At 38.1% G+C, this 24352-nt stretch overlaps 1 protein-coding gene across 1 annotated transcript in view; it reads left to right on the top strand.

The window, feature by feature from the left end:
- Nucleotides 1-3760: 3760 nt before the first annotated feature.
- Nucleotides 3761-24352, top strand: part of Smp_104310 (rab11, putative) — a gene marked incomplete at its 5' end in the record, with an annotated part of 28384 nt that continues 7792 nt past the window's right edge. Inside the window, 3 exons of the mRNA XM_018793499.1 lie at nucleotides 3761-3800; nucleotides 3836-3947; nucleotides 3983-4066. Coding sequence (XP_018647135.1) covers nucleotides 3761-3800; nucleotides 3836-3947; nucleotides 3983-4066 — 236 coding nt within the window. The remainder of the gene's footprint in view (nucleotides 3801-3835; nucleotides 3948-3982; nucleotides 4067-24352) is intronic.

Below are 24352 nucleotides of genomic sequence, written 5' to 3'. Positions count from 1 at the left end.
TGACTGCAAGAATTCTACAACAAATCGTACTTGTGTTATTGGTCAAAAACTTCTCTACTGAAAATGGATGAGAGGCTTTTTTCAGCTGAGATTATATTATTTGTTCCCATCATTCATTGTAACGTCCAATCACGTCCGTGCGCTACTGATGGGATGTGCGACACTTTCATAAACAGCGTAAGATAGGTTGGACGCAATATGTAGTCCTGTGTGTTGTTTCGTCTATCTTATGGTTTTGTTGCACTCACCTATAATTTAATCGACCTATATATGTTTGTTCACACTATATATGTGCTTCTAATGTTTATTTATGTGAGTCGGATTAAACCCTCCATGGTTTTACACTGTACACAAATGGTTGTATGTTTATTCTATACCAGATTAACCAATTACAAATTCTATACAACATTTATTCATCTTATAAAATGTTATGTTTGTTCCTCATCATATAGTGTTATGTTATTGTTTTAAGTTTTTATGAATTATGACAACTAACCAACGACACTGGAACAATCACTCGCAGCCTTTAGTCAATGAAAAGATCCTATTAGTTCTCATATTGATTGCTTCTACCCCGCCCTGCCAGCTAAGTTCAGAACACAGTAGTCAATCTCCACTATACAAACATTGGTTGATTTGATTGAAATTCACCATTTTTTATTTTTAGTTGAATCATTATTTTAAAACTGGGAACATTTAGAGTTAGAGCAAAATTTAATATCATCCTTCGGACAATCTGTACATGGTCCATCCAGAAAGGATGGAGTGGTACTCACCTTTGTTCGTTAAAATAGATCTGATTATCGGTTGAAAATTTATTGGTTGAATATTCGGATGGATTGTCATTTACCCAACCACTTTGTTAGTATTTCGACTGGGGGAGAGCGTATGTGTCTAAACTAATTTCAGAAGTAATTCTTCACCACAAACTGCTTTCATTCGGAAGTTACAACCTACTTATCCAATGATGAAAAACTTGCTGAAAGAACACTCGAAAATGTCGTGATAACAATGTTAGGGGATTAACATCTGAAGATGCATTACAAAAACGCATCAATTTACTTCTTACATTTATTTTTCACATTGCACGATTATCCACAGCAATCATCACAAACAGCAACCCTCTCGTGAACGAATTTTGGCCACAGTATGATTGGAATCAAGCATTCTATGCCAATGGTGGTACCGATTCAGGTAAAATTTCGACAATCGCGCCTAGGTAGTCACGACATCCAACAGTTCTAAATGTTTAAATCAGCTCGTCAAGGAATAATGCGTCCTGACAAGGCTAACTTTAATAAAAATGAGCTGCATAGAGTCCTATGTCACACAAGGTTGTCATCCACAACTTCCCCCCTTCCAACCATAGTAACATGGTGAAGCCTAGTAGGCCCTTCTGGCGAAGAATGCTACATGAAAGCACGGCACAACTACCGTGGCTCGATATATATTTGCATTGCTTACGCAGAATTATGAAATCTTTCTTTCTTTCTGTATTTTTATTTTTTGGGCAGACTCACTTATTCTGTCTTTTTGAACCAACAATGATCATGCCATGAATCATTGTAGCCTTCGTAATCATTTGTGGGTATAGGTAGAGTGGTTGATTAGGCCGATCTCCACCACCCGGGTTACCGCTCACGTTGGTTCATGGGAATAGTCCCATGATCCAGGAGGCACGGCGAGGATGTGTGAGTCGGCTTTTGCCTCCCCATCCACAACTGGGTGTACTAATAAAAAATACTGATTGCTTATTAGGCGCAATCACCCTGGCTTTCTACATTAGTATTGTTACATGTTTCAAAACCTTTCTTTCTGATTTTTCCAAATTTTCCTAACTTTTGTTAACATTTTATTTTCTGTTTCTTATCTGATATCCTGTTTAAGAATCTTATCATCTGATTTCCTCTGCACCGGTTCTACAAATTAATTAACATTAACTGCACAGATTGAAGATAATTTCCTCCATATCTGGCTTCAATAAGAAATCGTCCTGCTGATTGAGTATTTAGGCAGGTCGAATCTCCTAGTAATAGTTTGGGTTTACTCGGGGTTATTCAAAAGTTGTAACGGAAAGAAAACGCTGAAAATCCCTCCACAGCATTTCATGGGACAGTAATGTCATTTATTTGTTTCTTCTCCCTGTCGTATGTTTTAACATATATTCAGATCTCCTTTGACAACACATCGCGTTCTTCAGTCCCCCTCTTCTCAGCTTTTATCATGTGACTTTGTTTAAAGACTTACTTTTGTTACATAATTCTGCCTCTGCATGTTGCCTGATTATTGCCAATAGGGTCGTATTTGACTAAGCTCAAGGTCACGGCATGATTCAGTGTTTGACTATTAACATTTGACAGTCTGGTTGTAAAGATTGCTAGAATCCCTGCAGATAGATATCTTATCCCGTCTTGTTGGGAATAATAAAGATCAGTTCCATGAGAGGCTCCAATCAATCACAGCGAAATGTCCAAGTTAAGTTCTCGCCATCCTGTTGGGAGACCTAAACGCTAGTCGGAATCGACAATACCGTATATGAAAATATCATGAGATGATATGGATTACTGAAAAGAAACGAGAATGGAGAGATTCGCAAATTTATATGCATTAAACAGAATGGTTATAGGCGGCACAATATTTCCACACAAACGCATACATAAAGCTACATTGATCTCACCGGACCACACCACAGAGAACCAGATAAATCATATTGTATCAATCGAACATTCGGAAGGACGATGAAAGACGTGAGAAACAAGAGAGGAGCTGACATAGCTTCAGATCACCACCTGGTTGTGACGAAGATGAAAGTGAAGTTAATGAAACAACGGACAGCTAAGTAAACATTAGTACAAAGGCTCAATAGAGCCTTCCTTCGACATACTGACAAACTCAACGAATTCAGGATAACTCTCGTCAACAGGTTCCAAGCGTTGCAGGATCTACTGAAAGAATAAGAAACTACAATGAAGAACAACTAGAAAGGGATCGAAGAAGCTGTAACTTCAAAGTGTCAGGATATGTGGGTCGCAAGAAACATCATCGTAAGGAATGGACCTCTGTAGGAACCCTGTACAAGATTCATGGAAGGAAGAACAAAAAGACAACAATTGGTGACATTCGAATATGGAAGAGGATCTAAGCTCATGCGAAAACTACAAAACCATCACACGACTGTCAGTACCAAGAAAGTTTTTTAACAGAGTGTTGCTGAACCGGATGAAAGATTGAGTAGACGCCTGACTTCAAGATCAAGAGGCTGGATTCTGTAAGGATCGGTGGTGCACAGACTCAGTTGCGATAATACGGATAATCGTAAAACAATCAGTTGAGTGGAACTCGTCACTACATCGACTTCATCAATCATGAAAAAAAACATTTGCTGTAGGCACTCTTTCATATTTCTATTCAGATTCTCAAGTTTCTTATAAATCGTGTAACAGGCTTGACGCCTTTAAATGCGATAACTAGTATTCGTAGGACCCTTCAACAGTAGAATAAAAGCATTCATTATACTGAAGATTCACTGACCTCTATCAAATTCCGTAGTCTATGTGCTTTAAAGTAGGTAGACCGCTCACACTCAATGTAACCAAATATATCTGATAGGATTTTGAAGCCAAGGAGAGACTTTACAGGGATCAATTTGTTTTTAGTAGATCAAAACAACTAAATTGTTTATTGAAACTAATACTTTCGTTTGAAAGCTTTTAAAATCAAGGGCACACTTAGGTGAGTTTTCAAATATCCTTTTGTAAACATGATAAGAAAGGACTCGAATATAGGTTTACTTTTCAAAAGTGAGATAAACATTTAGAATTCCTCACTTTGACAGTTGTTTTGATAGGTGATTCAGGAGTTGGAAAAACAAATTTACGTTCGCGTTTCACAAATGATGAGTTTAATCTTGAAAGTAAAAGCACGATTGGTGTTGATTTCGCCACAAAGTAAATAGATGAAATTCAGAAATAATGATTCAAAGGAATGTCAAAATTGACGGAAAAGTTGTTAAGGCTCAAATATGGGACACAGCTGGTCAGGAGAGATATCGGGCTATAACTTCTGCGTATGTACTTTCAATGCACTTTTTAATGTGTACAGATTTTTAAAGTATTTGAAATTAATGGGGCCTACTCACGACATTTGATAGTTATATGTGGTCGATCGTTTGCGAATTTTAAGACACTGTTTGAAAACCGTAGTTTTTTTCACATATGAATAGCTTACAATTGTCTTCATAAATCCGTTTACTAATGTATATACATATAGAGCACTATTTGTGAAAGTATCGACGAATAAAGCTTATTAGTTTCAATGCTAAGGTTGATAATCTGGCCTTAGATACACTTTATAATTATTCCGTTTTGGTCAATGCGACTTCTGAAATGTAATAGTATGTCTAGTGTTTATTAATCAAAGGGATTCCTAATTTTGTTGCAAATTGACATGGAGTTTTTAGACTATTAAATACCATGGTACTAAGGGAAAATACACTGATCTTTGCGGTGAACAAATTTACATCTATTCCTTAATATGAGAATCTTCATTTTAATATTATGTTTGCTCGTTAATTGCATACAGATAAATGAAAATCAGTTTCTAATTTATTTGACTTTTGAATATGTAATGAATAAGAGTTTTATTGCACTCAGTTGTATCTTTATTTCATTTCGGCTTCAAATTTGTACAAAATACGTGGTGTAGACGATGAGAAAGCCATTATAGGATTTACTGCCGTATTTTATTATAGTCTTATATAACTTTTTAGTGATTAAAGTGTATACCCTATATTCTTCACTTACCCATTGAAATTAGCTATAATCCTTCAAATATAGATATATAAAGCTTTCTTAAGGTACTGACGAACGCAAGGAACCGTCCACACTAAATCATCTAGGTTGTACACACACTCATATTACTTAAATTATGAACTTCCTCTAGAGTTGTACGTAATATTTCTGCTGCTCACGGAAATTCTTACTAGTTAACACAAATTTACGAGTATCGTAGAGTAGTTTACACAATAGAATTTATTGTCCTAAATAAAGCCGTAATAGCTCCTCCATTTCAATGGAATTTGAATGTCAAAAATTATAACCTTTTAAACAAAGTAATTGTCTAAAAAATTTGTGAATAATGTTTGTATTGGTATTTATTATTTGTTATGTTAAAGGTTTATAATTGAATTTTAGTTTCTTTTTATAACCAGTAACAATAACAATTATTTGACATCACTGATTGCTTAATACCTGAGTATGTTATTTTCAATTTATAAAGAGAGATATTTATAAACTGCAGTTGATTCGCGACAGAAATGAATTTAGAACATTCATATTTGGATCATCTGTAATACAGTTACTGTTAAAATATTTGTAGGTATACGACAATTTTAAGTTACTAAACCAATCCGATATCTTTTTATTTTGTGTAAACTAAACAATTGTATATAATTAGGTCATTTGAAAGACTAACTTCTCTGTGGAATTTGAAAACAATGAGTGACGGAATAGTGAAAGCACTCTTTTAGGACTCATCAAGGGCGAAAATTACATGTTTTATTTTCCTGAAGGTCTGACCTCATATAACTGGCGTACCTACCATTGAATTTAGTATACATTGCTGAAGCATATCATGTCCTCCGAGACAATTAATGGTACTAAGGTTCATTTCATTTGTGGTGGAATCAGTATACTAACAAATTACTCGAAAGCATATCAAAACATTGTGTTCCTACTTTTCTGTCATTATCAATCTACTTTCCCAATATTAGTTTACGATAAAAGAACACGTACGCAGATGACATAGTCCTCCTTGGTGAAGACGCTGAAAAAATGCAGTCTTCTGTTAGCATTGAGTAACAATGCCAGAATGTTTTATGATGCGTTTCTCCTCCTATAAATGTAAATTGTTGCTCCAGGACTGGCCTGCAGTCAGTCAGTCATTCAGCTACAACGTAGGACCAGGCACATTTATGCATCGGTCCAAGTTGCCATACCTCGTTAGCACAACAAGATGAACACCGGATTCATAGAAGTAATTAATTTAGTGGTGGTAGTATATAAAGAAAGGTTGTATATAAGGATATAGTACAGGAAGGAAGAGAGATATGAAGCAATTTTAATCTCATAGTTTAAGGGAAGATAAAGAGTGTAAACACCTACGCCATTGTGATCGATTCTGAGCCATGTCACCTAGAGTCTCCAAACATTAGTTACGATAGTCACGCGGACCCCAACCAGGTAATCTGCATCTGCCAACATGGCTCAGGCTAGAAGTTAGTGACTTCAAACACTGATGCCATGTTTTGGTTTGGCCGTCCCTAACTCTCTTCCAACCATCCCCAATACTAGTCATCATAGCGCGTCGTGGTAATCGGTGTTCAGGCATACGTAACACATGGCCCAACCATCTCAGTCGATGAAGATTCATGACCTCATCAACTGATTTACCATAATTCCCTAATACCCTGCGTCTAACCTCGCTATTACTTACCCGGTTATCCCAGCAGATGCGAGTAATATTTCTAAGGCATCTGTGGTCAAATACTAGTAACCTACGAGTATCTTCTACTCTTAATGGCCATGTTTCACAGCCGTAAAGTAGAACAGAACGAACTGATGCGCAGTATACTCGTCCCTTAATTGATAGACGGATATCTCGTCTTCGCCATAGGTGACGTAAGTTGGCAAAAGCCAAACGAGCTTTTTGAATCCGTGCTGAGATTTCGTCAGACACCAACCCATTAGGGGCTGATCAGACTTCCAAGATAAGTGAAGTTGTCCACGCGTTCGACTACTTCACTCCCTATCCTTAGTTCAGGTGTTGACGCAGGTTAGTCCTGGAGTAACAATTTACATTTGGATGGGGAGAAACGCATCACAAACATCCTGGCATTATTACTGAGTTCCAACAGAAGACTCTGCATTTTGTCAGCGTCTTCACCAAACAGGACTATGTCATCTGCGTATTCTAAGTCGCTTAGTGGTCCCCCTGGTAGGAGATCAATTCCTGAAAATTCAGTCGACGAGAGTGTTATTTCCAGCAACAGGTCTATAATGAAGTTAAACAAAAAAGGGGATAGTGGACAGCCTTGACGTACACCACTTGAGGTTGTAAAATCATATGACAGTTCGCCATAAGCTCTCACTCGACTGATAGTGTTCGAGTAAAGAGCCTTCACAAGGTTTATGTACTTCTCAGGTACACCTTTCAATGACAGACACTGCCACAGAACCTCTCGGTCTACAGAGTCAAATGCTGCTTTCAAGTCAAGAAAAACTATCATTGTCGGACGCCGATAAACGTGTCTGTGCTCTAAAACTTGACGAATGGTGAATATGTGGTCGATACAGCCACGACCAGGTCTGAAGCCAGCCTGATTTTCTCGTGTTTGCAGTTCACGAGTCTTAGTTAGGCGCCTGATAATTATTGAGGCTAGTATTTTAGATACTATGTTAGTCAGACTAATCCCTCTATGGTTATCGCAGGATGATTTGGACCCCTTTTTATATACTGGGACAATAAGTGATTGTGACCAGTCGGATGGGATTACGTTCGTCTCCCAGATTTTAGCCAGAATATTAGTCAACCTAATCGCTAAAATTGGACCACCATATTTAAAGACCTCTGGAGCCAATCCATCTGGACCAGCTGCTCTTCCTCGTTTCAGATTACCTATAGCCTTTTGAACTTCAAGTAGGGTCGGGAGGCCTACTTCAATGTTCCATTCAGGTTTTCTGGGAATAGTGGGTAGTTGTGCAGTAGCTGAAGGCCAGCTAAACTGCTCCTTAAAGTGTTCCGCCCATCGTTCTAAACGTTTAGGTTGAGAGCAGATAAGGGTTCCGTCTTTTTCGGAGATTGTCTCACTTACACTTGACTTCTTAATTCCGGTTTCTTTTATTAGTCTGAATAGTTGCCTGGTGTTGCCTACAGCCGCTGCCTTTTCCATCTCTTTTGCTTTCGTTGCCCACCACTGCTCACGATCGTTCCTTAGACTTTTAGTTAACCTAGATCTAATTTGTTTACGCTCTTCGTCATGTTCAGAGCCTGATGGGATGAGTTTACGCGAATCCATCAGTGAAATAGACTTAAAAGAAATCCATTGGTTTTTTGGAGCCCTATGGTTTAAATGACTAATAGATGTTACTGCTGTTTCCACAGCTGTTCGTATGTCTTTCCAAGCAGCATCTGGGTCAGTCTCGTTTACAGAACTGCCTAGATGTGAACTCAGTTGTTTCTGGAATTCGCATTTGGCTTTCTCGTCCTCCAGTCCAATCCTAATGGGTCTTCTTAGTGTAATTTTCCTGCGTCCATTGAGGCGCAGACAAATGCGCGCTCGTATTAAAGCGTGATCAGAGTCTAAACAAGTATTCCAATACGAGCGACAATCTTCTATTGAGCCTCTCCAACGATGACTGATGACAATATGGTCTATTTGAGTCCATCGTTGGTTTGGTGCAGGTGGTCGCCATGTTAGACGATGTCTCTCCTTATGTTTAAAATTAGTGCTTGCCAAAAATAAACGATTGTCTGAGCATAGTTGCAACAGACGATCACCATTATCGGTTCGTTGAGCCGGAATACTAAAACACCCACCTAAATGTCTTTCTGTTTGATTTAAGCTACCTACCTGGGCATTAAAGTCACCCGCTACGACTACTATGTCTGAGCGCTTAGCTTTCTGAAGAAGCTCAGAGAGCTTTCTGTAAAAGTCATCTTTCACCTCATCATGGCTGCAGTCAGTGGGAGCGTAGGCAGAAACGACGAAAAGGCAACGACGTGTGTCCCTATCCTTCCGAGTTCTTACGGAGCCATTTAGCCCGACAGCACACAGGCGACTGTTAACGGGGATCCATTCTAGTAGTGCCTGTTCTGCCCTTGTACTTAGTGCTATGCCTACACCTGCAAGTCCGCGAGAACTAGCCAACGGGTCGCCAGATACACGGAGGGTGTATTTCGTTGGCTGTCCATTTTGGCGAGGTGAGGTCAAGTGAATGACCACACTGGGATCCTGTATGCGTGTTTCGGAGACACAGCATACATCAATGGTACGAGATTCTAGGGTTTTGGCTAAGGAGGCCTGTTGACCGATTTGGCATAGGGTACGTACGTTGAAGGCTCCAATGTGTAGTTTGGAGCGAGGTTTTAGTAGACCTGGGACAGCGTTTCGCGCACTAGAATCATTGGCCATGGTGACACTTGAGGAGGAAACCGAGAGAGGAAGTTTAGTGTTGAAAGTCAAGGTAGAAGGAATAGTAGGAATTGAAGGAGGAGATTGATTATGAATACAGTGGTCTTGAGTGTTGTTAGAGGTATGAGGGCAGTTATCACTTCCCGGTTGCCCATACCGTGGAAGGATTCTTCTAGAGGTACCTGAAAAGGAAATTGGGTTAGAAGTGGTCTTAATGACCTGAGAGCGTGACCGCAGTGCCCAAGGAACAACTGCTTGAAGTCGGTCACACACGACCTTTTTGTGGGTAGTTTTTGTGTTAGCTCCGTTCTTCAAAAAAACCTTACCGCCGGAGACGGATATCCGTGGGATAAGGCGAGGTGTGCATTTTTAAGATCGACCTTTTCTAACCCCACCCCTCCTTGTGGGAAGGCAGCATCGCTGTTATGCTGGTTGTCTGAAGGAAACACCTTACTGCTGTCACACCTCTGTACAGTCAGCAGTACGACTTCGCCTTCGGACCTTGGGTTTGCTGCTTTTAGTCTCACCGCTCTTCAACCGACCTGTCTGGCATGGTAGGACCTCGAGGAACGATTGTTCCAGCCAGCATAGCTCGATTGCTTCATCACGATAGGCAAGCCCGACCACCACGTCAAGGTAGCAGCAACGGTCGGGGGACTGGCCTGCGTCGACAACTTCACTTATCTTGGAAGTCTGATCAGCCCCTAATGGGTTGGTGTCTGACGAAATCTCAGCACGGATTCAAAAAGCTCGTTTGGCTTTTGTAAACTTACATCCCCTGTGACGACGGCGAAATATCCGTCTATCAATTAAGGGACGAGTATACTGCGCATCAGTTCGTTCTGTTCTACTTTACGGCTGTGAAACATGGCCATTAAGAGTAGAAGATACTCGTAGGTTACTAGTATTTGACCACAGATGCCTTAGATATATTGCTCGCATCTGCTGGGATAACCGGGTAAGTAATAGTGAGATTAGACACAGGGTATTAGGGAATTATGGTAAATCAGTTGATGAGGTCATGAATCTTCATCGACTGAGATGGTTGGGCCATGTGTTACGTATGCCTGAACACCGATTACCATGACGCGCAATGCTGACCAGTATAGGGGATGGTTGGAAGAAAGTTAGGGACGGCCAAACCAAGACGTGGCATCAGAACTTGAAGTCACTAACTTCTAATCCGATCCATGATGATAGATGTAGACTACTTGGTCGGGGTCCGCATGACTATCGTAACCAATGTTTGGAGACTCTAGGTGACATGGCTCAGAATCGATCACAATGGCGTAGGTGTTTACACTCTTTATCTTTCCTTAAACCTCGAGATTAAAATTGCTTCATAACTTTCTTCCTTTCTATACTATATCCTTAAATACAACCTATGTTTTATATATTACCACCACTGAAGTAACTACATCTATGAATCCGGTGTTCATCTTGTTGTGCTAACGAGGTATGGCAACTTGGACCGATGCATAAATGTGCCTGATCCTAAGTTGTAGCTGACTGTACGATAAAAGTTCTTTTTTAGTCACGCTAGAAAAAAGCCCCCGAATGCCCTGGTACAGTCGAGAGTGGAGAGAGTCCGCTCTCCCTCTCGAAATGCTCTCACATGGCCACACATATATAGCCTTTGCCAGGAAAGTACTACTCACTGCCTTCTCGCAGCAATACGATTGTTTACGAAATCGAGAGGACAAAACGCGAATGTCCGGCCCTTTAACCGGATTCGTGGACACGGAAAGTCCACCTAGGGGAGTTGGAAAACCATGATTACAAACCAATGGTGCACATGGACTCCAGTACTCTGAGGGAACAAATGGCATATAAACCAATTATTGGTCACCGGCTACCATGGGACTGCATCTCCTCACGATGCTCCACTGTCTTGTGGATCAGATCTTTAGGTTAAAGACTTGAGGTTTGACCCCCTAAGAAAACCACCTGCTTCAGTTTGGGCACCTTGGTAGTATCACAACCCTCACACAAATCAAATAAGATTTGTGTGATGCATATGCATCTAGTGCCCCTTTGTACCAATATTTATGTTTAAATAAATAAATAAACATCTTTCACTTACTTATGCAAACAATAATTAATTTCAATAACAAAAACTCTTAACAACTTACCTGAGTTCATAAATATATCACCTGAAGTTTGTCTATTTAGATTACTGATTCATTTGAATAACATATTTTAGAGATTTTATTGTATTTTTTTTACTAGTTAATAAATTAAAGTATATCAAGTTAAATGATCAAAGTACCAAATATTCTTTCTCCCCCCTTTTTTTTGTTTCCTCCCTCCAAACAAATCTTATCTAAATTTAAACTTTGATATATTCCTTTGTATTATTATTTTTATCAATAATCAAGTCGATGCATATGTATGCCTGATCCTATGTTGTAACTAACTGATTGAGTGATCAAGTTAAATGTCATTTCTATATTTGATTGAACCATTTTAAGTTATCTGACTTGAATAAATCGATAGATTAGAAGATATTTAGGTGGAAAGAATGAAATGTTCTCATATTTTATACGTTTTTTTTTGTCGATACATCTCAGTCATTTGAATGATTATTGTTATATCTAGAGCTTTGATTCTTACTATGTCACGTACTACTAGACTACTTGAACGATAGAACCCGCAACGTCGCAAGAGAAAGAACAAAAGACTAGTAAGTAGGAACTTTTATTCCCCAAAATAGTGTCAAAATATAGTACAGAAATCTCATGTATTTATAGTTATTGGCTGAATGTAAATCATCATTTCGAACAATCAATAGGCACATAGGGGGTCATTCTTATCCATCCAATGGGGAAGCTACACGTCGACATTCTAGAATATTCCCCTGGCAGTGGTTGGATGGAATATGTCCTGCTCTTTCTGGGCTTCTTAAAGCTTCCTAGAGTTTACCAACGAGCCGTCCTTACACCTCCCTCCTTTGAAGTCTGTGACGTATGAATTTCTTCTTGGATCTTCTTGAAACATTGTTATTGTTCTCCTTTTTCTGTTCATCACCCTTATCGGCTGTGTGCTTTCACTCTTGAGTTTTTCTAGTCGTTGGTTGCGGCCTTCTTTCGGGCTTTTTTCCACCAGCATGTGAAACGGTACTTGTGTATCTACTGTTGCTGTTCTATGATTCTTTCTAATCTGGTTAATATGTCTGATACACTTTCCGTCTCTTCCACGGACTAAATAAAGTACCTTCCCGATACGCCGTTCTATGACATCTGGTTCCCATTTCCGACCGCCCTGATACCACTTTGCAAGCACTTTCTCACCTACCTTCAAGCTGCGGTCGCTCGTCTGATATTCGTGTACAGGTTTTCTTGTTTTCTTGGGTGGCAATATTTTGTCAAATATCGCTGGGTTCTTTGCCTGAACTTCAGCTTCTCCTGCGGCAATGAGTACGTCTTCTTCATGTTTTGCCTGCGAACCAATCAGCCTTGAGAGTGCATCAGATCTCACCCGACTGCATATATGATTAACTGGCTGGTTAGCCAACTGTGACATTTCTATCAATTCAAGACCAAGTTTGGAGATTGGATCATGAATTGACTTCAGCTAATAATAGTAATAATAATGATGTATAAGAACTATCGTCTAAATTAGAGCGAATACTTTCACAGTATTTGGGCGCCAAGTTGATGTAAGACATTAAATAGGAAGAATAATATATTTGTAAAATCTCAGCGAATGAATTTGAAGTAAATCCAACGTTTCGCCTTGCAATTTGGTCCAAGCTTTTTAAAGGAAATAATATAGATGTAGATAGCATAACTCTCCTTCCTCCTTCTCTTCTTCTTCTTATCAATCTTCGGCAGCTTAACCTTCGAGGCTTTCTTTGCAGCCTTACCAAACCTAACTTTAGGAGGCATCACTTAGTAGACGAACACATACCAATAATAATGATAATAATTATATATTCATTAGTGAGGAAATTCAAAATATGAACATCAATGTTCAGTTCTGTCTAGAGTAAACCGGTTCTTAACGATGGAAATAAATGATATTTTTAAGCTGAAACACAATGTCAATAGATTTGTAACTATAAAGCATCGTATGTGAGCTTTGTAAAATGATTGTTGTGAAACTACTCAAAGCTTTTTTGTTTCTATCCTCTAGCAGTATCCTAGATAGTGTTAAGATATTTATCCCTTTAATCGTTTCTTTTATTTTATTTGATCACATGAATATTAGTGCAAAAGGACACCGTATACATATGCGCCACATAAATCTCATTTGATTTGTGTGAAGGCTGTGATACTACCCGGGTGGTCAAACTGAAGCAGATAGTTTTCTTATGGGGAGGGGCACACCCGGAGCCACACAAGGCAGTGGAGCATCGGAAGGAGATGCTGTCCTATGGTAGCTAGTCACCAACGATTGATTCATACACCATTTGTTCCATCAGGATACTGGAGCCAGCCCATGTGTACCATTGGTTTGAAATGAGGGTTTTCCAGCTCCACTAAGTGGACACTCCGTGTCCACCAACCCAGTTAAAGCGTCGGACATTCGCTTTTCGTCCTCTCAATTCTGTCAACAACACCCCTACCACGAGAAGGCGGTGAGTAGTATTTCCCTGACATTGGCTGTATACTAGTTACTAGTTAACATATTCATATAGCACATGTCATATTGTCCGCAACATATCTATTCTATTCAAATGCATAACCAAAACTATTCAGCATAGTTTACTAAATATGAATACAAATCAATCAGTGGATATATCGTTGAATGTCTAATTAATCCTTGTCATTTATCTTCACTGGAAATTTTATTCAAAACTATTCACAAAATAAGACAAACTGGATCCAGTTTGAAGTAGATAAAAAGATTTATGCAAATCGATTGATGAAGTAGTGAATCTTCATCAGTTGAGATGGCTGGGACATGTGTTACGTATGCCCAACCACCGACTGCCCCGACGTGCAATGTTTTATGGTGTAGTAGCAGGTTGGAAGAAAGCTAGGGGCGGCCAGACCAAAACATGGCACAAATCCATGAAGTCACTGACAAGTGGACTGGACCGTGTTGGTAGGTATAGACTACCTGGTTGGGATTCGCGATATGATAGCAACCGATGGTTAGAGACCTTGAATGACATGGCTCAAAATCGTTTGCAATGGCGAAGTTGCATCCACTCTTTGTGTTCTACCAAATTATAATCATCTGAATCCTTCATGTCTCTATCTTTTTTTCTTTCCAAATTTATTTTATCGTATTATACTCCTTGAATAACATCTTCAAACCCTAATCTTTCACATTAATGCTTACACTCTTACTACTTCTACCAATATGGGATTTGAATGGACAACTTCATCTCTGTGCTAATGTGGTATGGCAACTCGAACTGATGTACGTACGTACGAAGTTCTACGTTGTAACTGACTGACTGACTGACTGATGCATAGTTGAGACTTTAAGATTGCATCAATTCAAGCCTTATCTTTGTGTTCAAAAGTAATAGATCTTACTTTTAATTTTATCCTAATCTTATTATCACCATCATCCTCCCTATATTATTTCGTAAGTTGTTTCGATACTAGTTTACTTACTTACGCCTGTTACCCCTCATGAAGGAGCATAGGCCTCCCACCAGCATTTTCCATCTAACTCTGTCTCAAGCAATCCTTTCCATTTCTTTCCAGTTAACATTCATCCTTTTCATATCTGCTTCTATTTCCCGACGCAGTGTGTTCTTTGACCTTCCTCTTTTCCACTTCCCTTCCAGATTCCAAATTAAGGATTGCCTTGTGATGTAGTTTAGATACTGGTTTATCTCATCTTTATTTATGTCAAATGAACAATTATCTTTCTTATATAGATATATACTCATCCTTATAGCTCCATTCGATTATGAAAATAGTTTTAATTCATTTTGGTAACCTTATTATTGACATAATAATAAAGATTGATTAATGAAGTGAAAAGGGTCAAAGTTATCAGAACTATCTAAGTAGTAAGTAGATCAGTACAATACCCTTCAAACAATCTGATCACACATGTACTCATTAAGATATATATATATGACATCATTCTGATCACCTACATCTTCTAATATCACATTATGTAACCTAATTAAAGAATATCTTATATTAGAGATAATCATGCATATACTTTGTTTCTTAGAGAGCTTTAATAACTGATATGATTGAAAAAAGAACTTTACTTCTTTTAATGATAAGATTTGATTAACTACTATGCTTATATGATTTTGACAGGATGGAGAAGATTTATAGGTTAGATGGATGATTTTGATGAAGTTTTGTTCCCTGAGCTGAATGGTTTTGGTCGTGGAGCTTTCATTTCTACCCGAAGTGTGTACTGATGATGTCGAGATAAGATGGTGGTTAGAGGTGGTCAACAAGAAATCCTAGACCTGGGTTTCGTGCTACTTGACACTCGTCAACAAGGTGTACCTGTTGACCACCTCTAAGCACCATCTTATCTCAACATAGTGCACGCAGTGTCGAACTACCTAGACTAGTGGCCATATTGCAACTTGATCGATAGCACTAAGAAGGACTTGACACGCATGACATTGATCACCACCCAGTGATCAATCAATCGTGACTGATGATGTCATTCAGAAGAACTATGAAAGCTTCACGACCAAACTATCCAACTCAGACAACAGAACTACATCATTTAATCAAGTATTTAAGTAATATATACATCACATTGATAATAATAGTATAACTATATGTAATCAGTGAATACATAATAACCATTAAGTGTTTGATTGACTAATCTACATTTAATATAGAACTAACTATTAGACATTTTTGAAATTATTTGATTATTTTGTTTGAATGGATAAATATTGAAACTATAACATTAGATGTAATCAAAATTTTTGTAAAGATGATAGAATTACAGTCAGTTAGTCAGTCACAACGTAGAACTTCGTATGTACGTACATCAGTTCGAGTTGCCATACCACATTAACACAGAGATGCAGTTGTCCATTCAAATCCCATAGTGGTAGAAGTAGTAAGAGTATAAGCAGTAATCGGAAAGGCTAGGGTTTGAAGATGTTATTCAAGGAGTATAATACGATAAAATAAATTTGGAAAGAAAAAAAGATAGAGACATGAAGGATTCAGATGATTATAATTTGGTAGAACACAAAGAGTGGATGCAACTTCGCCATTGCAAACGATTTTGAGCCATGTCATTCAAGGTCTCTAACCATCGGTTGCTATCATATCGCGAATCCCAACCAGGTAGTCTATACCTACCAACACGGTCCAGTCCACTTGTCAGTGACTTCATGGATTTGTGCCATGTTTTGGTCTGACCACCCCTAGCTTTCTTCCAACCTGCTCCTACACCATACAACATCGCTCGTCGGCGGTTGTGCATACGTAACACGTGTCCCAGCCATCTCAACTGATGAAGTTTCACTACTTCATTAATCGACTTGCCATCCTTACCTAGCACCCGTATCCTAACAGCTACATTACTTACTCGGTGGCCCCCGGATATACGAGCGATGCTCCGAAGACACCTATGATTGAATAATAGTAGCCTACGAACATCCTCTACTCTTATCGGCCATGTTTCACTGCCATAAAGTAGGACGGAATAAACTGCTGCGCAATAAACCCGTCCTTTGGTTGCTAGACAGATATCTCGCCTACGACATAAATGATGCAAGTTGTTGAAAGCTAGACGAACCTTCTGTATCCGTGCTGAGATTTCGTCACACACACCAGACCACAAGAGCTGATGAGACTCCCAAGATAATTGAAGTGGTCAACACGCGCAACTACTTCACTCCCTATCATTAGTTCAGGTGTCGATGCAACCCAATCCTAAAGTAACATTTTACACTTCGAGGGAGAGAATCGCATCCCGAACATACCTGCATTATTACTTATAATGGTCAGAAGACTCTGCATTTTGTTAGCATCTTCACCAAATAGAACTATGTCATCAATTACAGTAAATAAACATGAAGAATATATAGTAAATAAATAAATGTATATATATCTCAATGAGTAGGAAAAATTGTATTTCTGATGTTTCGTAACTTAATTTAGGCCACTTCTTCAGTGTAAATAACTGAAATTAAATGAATATAAGTTTAAATAGTAAAAAAAAAGGTTTCATTAACTCTTTATTCAATGGTCAATTTATTTGAAATGATCAAGTTTAACATTGGGATTGTTCAATATGTTCTTCAACTGTAGGAATGTTGTCCTTACTTTACCGATCCTCACCTTCACCTCTGCATCAGATCGTCCTTGTTCATTGATGATGCTTCCACCTATTCCATAGTTTCTCCATCAAGTGTGATTGGGTTGGTGTTCTCTGTGTTGTATTTCATGATATTACTTTTTTCTTTGCGTATGTTGAGGCTGCTTGTAAACTAGTGTTTAATGTAGATCATTAAATATTGAATAATATTACGGCTAATTAGTCTTGTTTAGTATTGATCAAATTACAATTTGACCATTAATTTAAGTGACTTGATATTATGGTATCTACGCAAGATACTTCGGATCCGTTGGCCAGTCACTATCAGCAACAAGCTACTGTGGGAGACAAAAAACCAGATTCCAGCGAAGAAAGAAACTCTGGAAGTAAATAGGACACACATTGAGGAAGTCACTCAACTGCGTCACAAAACAAGCTTTCACATGGAATCCTGAAGGCTAAAGGAGAAGAGGAATACCAAAGAACACATTACTTTGAGAAATGGAAACAGACATGAAAAGAATGAACAAAGATTGGATAGAACTAGAAAGGAAAGCCCATGACAGAGTGAGTGGGTTGGAGAATACTGGTCGGTGTCCTATGCTCCATTGGGAGTAACAGGCATAAGTAAGTAAGTAAGATATTATGGTTACCATGTAAAGATATGTTAAATAATGATTGAAAGTAGTCAATAGAAAATCATAAATTTAGATTTTGTACTGGATAAATTGACTAACAATAAGTTAAATACTTACTTACTTACGCCTGTTACTCCCAATAGAGCATAGACCGCCGACTAGCATCCTCCAACCCAAATAAGTTCAATAACTAACAGTTAATGTTAGCATACTTGAACGAAATCTGTATTGGTAAGCAAAGGTGGATAGTGGCTAGCAGTGGAATCCAGTTTCGTAACTTAATATAAGCCCCTTCTTCAGTTTAAATAAAGAACTGAAGTTAGATGAACATAAATTTAAATATTATAAGCAAAGATGGATAGTGGCTAGCAGTGGAATCCAGTTTGTCGCGCATTTCGTCCTATTTGAGACTCGTCAGCTGGATGTACCTGCATCTCAGAGTTGATGTTCACTCTGGGACTCGAACCCAGTACCTTTCGTTTCAAACGCCATCGCGTTATCCACGTGACTACTGAGTCCTGATAGCCATCCATCTTTGCTTACAATGCTTGTGAACTAAAGGTATATCGCGGCAATATGCACATATGCCAATAAGAGACTGATCAGTTACAGTCTTAAACATCAATGGGAACATTCAAACAAACAATACTAAGTTGAAATCTATATTATTCTTTTCCTTTATTTACTTTCAATGAAACAACTTTAAATGAACATAGTTTATGTAATCATCTTCCTTACCTGTAGACTAATTTATGAATTCAGTATTCATACCTTGTTGTGCTAATGAGGTATGACAACTTGGATCGATACATAATGTATACCTAGTCCTACATTGTAACTGACTGACTGGAGACCTATTTAGATCAAAGTAAATAAGTTTTGTTGTTGTTGTTTTGTTTTTCAAATAGAAAAAAAAGAAAAAAAACGTGATCCTCAATTGATTACGTTCAGCTTTTTTCTTAATTTATACTTTCTAGAATTTTCTTTATGATTCATTATGTCTTTTTATGTTAACCGACGTTCAATCATTTGAATAATTCTAATAATAGTGACAGAATTCATACCAATTTACAAGGATGATTAGGTTGATATAGATAGTAATGTGGTGTGGTCTACTTATATCCATATAAGCAGTATATGGTGTTGGTCAGACATAGAATGTATTTTGGCAGAAGACCGATGAGGAAATAACTGAAATGAAACGCAATCGGTAGGAAATTGCATGAACAATGAAATTAGAGAAGAAACGATGAAGATTGAGACAATTGCTTGTTAATTTGCGAATTGACTGTTCATTGTATGGTTGTCAGAATTTACTGAGATAGTCTGTAATTTTTGCTTAAATACATTCGATTGTCCCCAACCGGTGTTCTATTCATTACAGTAATATTATAGATGAAGAACTGAGATATATATGGTATTAGATTGTTTGAATGGTTCTACTTCATAAGCATTACAGTAATGAAAGGTATCAATCGGGAACTTTTATTTTCTTTTTAATTTGATATCCTTTATTTATTTATTTGAACATATAAATATTGGTACAAAGGGGTACCAGATATATATGGATCACACAAATCAAATGAGATTTGTGTGAGGGCTGTTATACTGTCCAGGTGCCCAAACCGAAGCAGGTTGTTTTCTTAGGGGGCCACATCCCGAGCCTTTAACCTAAAGATCTGATCCATAAGGCAATGGAGCAACATCAGGAGATGCATTTCCATGGTAGCCGGTCACCAATAATTGATTCATACGCCATTTGTTCCCTCAGGATACTGGAGCCAGCCCATGTGCACCATTGGTTTGGAATCAGGGTATTCCAAATTTATTAGGTGAACTTTCCGTGTCCACCAACCCGGTTAAATCGTTGGACATTTTCTTTTCTTCCTCTCAATTTCGTAAACAACACCCTGATTGAGAGAAGGCGTTGAGTAGGACTTCCCTGGTACAGTCTATATACGCGTGGCCATGTGAGAGCATTTGGAGAGGGAGATCAGACTCTCCCCATTCTTGGTCGTACGGTTGTGAACAAAAACACGAGTGGGGACAATCGAAAGTATTTTAGCACACCATTACAGAATATCTCATTAAAATATGAGAACCATAAAGTGAACAGGTAATTTGAAACATAACCATCAATTGTTTCAATTTGACTGTTTCTTCTGCAAATATCCGTCCATAGTCTCCAATTGCGTGCCTTTCCCGTTCTCTTCTTATCAATCTTCTACTGAAATACATTCAATGCCTGACCATCACCATATACTACTTATGTTGATATCAGTAACCCATACCACCAGTATCAGGGCATTTGGGGGAGGGGCAATCTCCATAACCTTATACTGATGAATCTTTATTCCTTCAAAGATTAGTTTGATTATCTTCAATGATTTATGTAACACTATTTTATATTTACTACTATGTATAAAACATTATACACATTACAAAGATTGTACAACTCTATCCAACTAATTCATTAAACTATTCCATTCAAAGACAATACAAATACTACTAAGAATATCCATCCATAAATAATGATTTATAAATGACTATCTATTATAAAAACTAACCAATAATTGATGACTCTAGATAACATAGTTCACAATCGATCATAATAGTGTTAGTGTATATACACTTTTTTGTCTTCCTTATACGATTATTATACGATTCAAATTACTTTATATCTTTCTTTCTATGAACTAACTCTTCCTTCTTGTATTATATCTTTATAGAGTTGAGATCATGAGTCAATTGAAGCTAGACCACCATCGAAAACCTGGAAGCACTGGACGGCCGTTTCGTCCTATTGTGGGACTCCTCAATGGCAGTGCGCATCCACGATCCTGCGCTCGCGTGATTCGAACCCAGGATCTATCAGTCTCGCACCAGAGCACTTAAACGATAGATCACTGAGCCGGTATCACTAGTGACTGGCTCCATGAGATATTTCCTAGAGCTCTAGTGAGAAGCAGTAACCAGTGAAGTTCAACCAGGTCTGTTGTGAGATATCAACTCACTGAAGACATTGATGAATGGTTACTCAATTTCATGGCTTGGTTAAAGTTAGACATTAACACCATTGAATGCCGGCTCAGTGATCTATCGGTTAAGTGCTCGCATGCGAGACTGATTAGTCCTTGGTTCAAATCTCGCGAGGCGGGATCGTAGATGCGCACTGCCACTGAGGAGCCCCACTATAGGACGAAACGTCAGTCCAATGCTTCCAGGTTTTCGATGGTGGTCTAGTTTCAATTGACTCATGATCTCAACCCTATAAAATTGGTAAAACCTCCACCAAACCCCTTATATCTTTATATTCAAATCTTTGTTTTATATATATATTACTATCATTGAAGTAACTACTTCTATGAATATGATAATCATCTTGTGGTTATGTTAATGAATGTAATGGTGGTGATGATGGTGTGTGGTAACTTCAACCAATGTGTACACATATAAATGCTTTGGTCCTGCATTGTAGATGACGCTGATTGACTATGTTAACAAAAAAAAACTAACTAACTACTGATAATCATTATCTATACCCCCCCCCCCGAAATATTAAAGTATTCATTAAACAAGGTATTTATAATATCGGTTGTGTTTTTCTTTAAAAAGCATTTGGATCATATGAACCCAGATCATTTACTCTTTTTCTTTATCTATCATAAGCAGGTCAATCATTTAATCATTATTTAAGTATGTCTATATGTTTCTATGTATGATGTAATGAGTATCCAAGTAAGTTTGCCTAGTGATTTATATATATACATTGAAATGATACATGATTTTTCATAGTGTAAAATGTAAACCTTTATTGTCCATTAGTATTATTGTTATTGTATGTTTGTATATTGTGATATAAAACAAATAATTGAATGTTTTAATTGAGATTGTATTCAGTTTGATTGATCAATTATAATAACCAATTACTTAGGGGGGGGTAGGGTGATGTTGATTCACAGATTTATTGATTAGCACTAAAGAAATTCATTAGATTTGAGAGTTGTTTTTTTTTTTGTTTTCTTAAAGCAAGGAATTCATCGTTTATTAGAAATGGTAAATCTTGTGCATTTCCAGTTTAATTGATAAGTGGATTTTTGTTGTATCTCCAACTTCGAACTCTTAGTCTGTCGCGTAATACTTGAGTATTCGAACGCTAGAACCCTCCCAAGTCACAAATCAGAAGACAGAAGATAAGTAGAAGGAATGTTATTCCAAACAGCGTCGATTATGGTACAAAATTGTCAGGTATTTATAGTTTTTAGTAGAAACAAAATCATCATTATAGTTGTCCAATCCGCATACAGCGAGTTATCAGCATTTCCAATAGGGAAGCTCCACATAGCAATTCTAGAATATTCTCCCAAAAGCTGATTGGATAGAATATGTCTGGCTACTTCTGGGCTTCTTAGAGCTTCCTCGACTTCACCTGTGGACCATCCTCACACTTTTTTTGTATGAAGTTAAGATACCTTCCAAACTGTATTGGGTGATCCAATGTCCTTTATTATTTGAAAGTTTTTCGTCAAACAGCTGCTGAAACTCAATATAAGGTTTCTTTTTAGGCCCCCAAATGCCCTGGTACGGCCGAAAGTGGGGAGAGTCCGCTCTTCCTCTCGAAATGCTCTCACATGGATACGCGTATATAGCCTCTACTAGGGAAGTCCTACTCACTACCTTCTCTCAAAGGGGGTGTTGTTTACGAAATTGAGAGGACGAAAAGCGAATGTCCGGCGCTTTAACTGGGTTGGTGGACACGAAGCGTCCACCTATTGGAGTTGTAAAACCCTGATTCCAAACCAATGGTGCACATGGGCTGGCTCCAGTATCCTGAGGGAACAAATGGCGTATGAATCAATCGTTGATCGCAGGCTACCATGGGAATGCATCTCCTTTCGATGAACCTGGCGTATCGGATAGAATCATTAAGTTAAATGCGAAGGAAGAGATACTGCCCGGGTGCCCAAAGTGAAGCAGGTGGTTTTTTTAGGGGGCCTTTACTCCGAGACTTTGAACTAAAGGTCTAATCCACAAGGCAGTGAAGAAACGTAAGGAGATGCAGTCCCGTAGTAGTCGATGATCAACGATTGATTCATACGCCATTTGTTCCCTCAGGATACTGGAGCCAGCCCATGTGCACCATTGGTTTGGAATCAGGGTTTTACAACTCCAATAGGTGGACGCTTCGTGTCCACCAACCCAGTTAAAGCGCCGGACATTCGCTTTTCGTCCTCTCAATTTCGTAAAGAACACCCATGGTGCGAGAAGGCGTTGAGTAGGACTTCCCTGATAGAGGCTATATACACGTGACCATATGAGAGTATTTCGAGAGAGAAAGAGAGCGGACTCTCTCCACTTTCATCCGTATTAGGGCATTTGGGGGCACTGGTGGATTTAGAGTATAAAGTAAACCCTTAGGAAAACGCTAATTAAATAACTATAGTCTTTTCTAGCAATTCACTTATCTTTGATTTCATTTTATTTTTTATCCATTTAAACAGTTCTTTTGAATCAATCTTTAAAATATGATCCCATCGATAGATGATTAAGAGTTTTTTTTTTCTTTATAGTCACTTTCATTCATCATTTCAGATTGTTTTTTATGAAACAATAAATGTAATTTTACAACTTCTACTTTGATACTTGGAATATATATTCTATCTAAAAGCACTCAGCTGATGAGTCTCAAATAGGACAAAACGCTCGTTCTGAATTCCATTGCTAATCATCATTCATCAACTCTAATTTGATTCTAAGGTCGATAGATCCAACTGAATCTTCTAAATTCTTTCAAATTAACTCATTTCAATGTTTATCTTCTAAACTTTCAAAGGTTTTAACTCACCTCTCCCCCCCCCTACCTCCTGTATATTGATTGATATCCTTAGGGTTTTTTTTTATTTGATTTTAATCCAAAATATTAACATTTTATAGGCTTAAATACAAATTAATTCATTGTTAAGACAACTCCCTTGTTAGAAAATAATTAATTTTTTTTTAGATTTAAAGTAAATAGGATAGTGATTAATTACTTATTTTCGCATGTTACTCCCAATGGAGCATAAGCCACTGACTAGCATTCTCCAATCTATTCTGTCTTGGCTGGGCCTTCCTTTTTAGTTCTACTCAGTTTTTTGTTCATTCTTTTCATGAGGATAATGATTATCATTCTCATAGTTGAAAGCGTGAGTCGATTGAATCTAGACTACCATGGAAAACCTGGAAGCACTGGATGGCCGTTTCGTTCTATTATGGGACTCTTCAGCAGTGCGCATCCAGGTTTTCCATGGTAGTCTAGCTTCAATTG

This window comes from Schistosoma mansoni, assembly GCF_000237925.1.
Source record: "Schistosoma mansoni, WGS project CABG00000000 data, supercontig 0201, strain Puerto Rico, whole genome shotgun sequence".
NCBI lineage: Eukaryota > Metazoa > Platyhelminthes > Trematoda > Strigeidida > Schistosomatidae > Schistosoma > Schistosoma mansoni.
The sequence above is the reverse complement of the archived record's forward strand: the minus strand, read 5'-3'. Positions and strand labels throughout refer to the sequence as shown.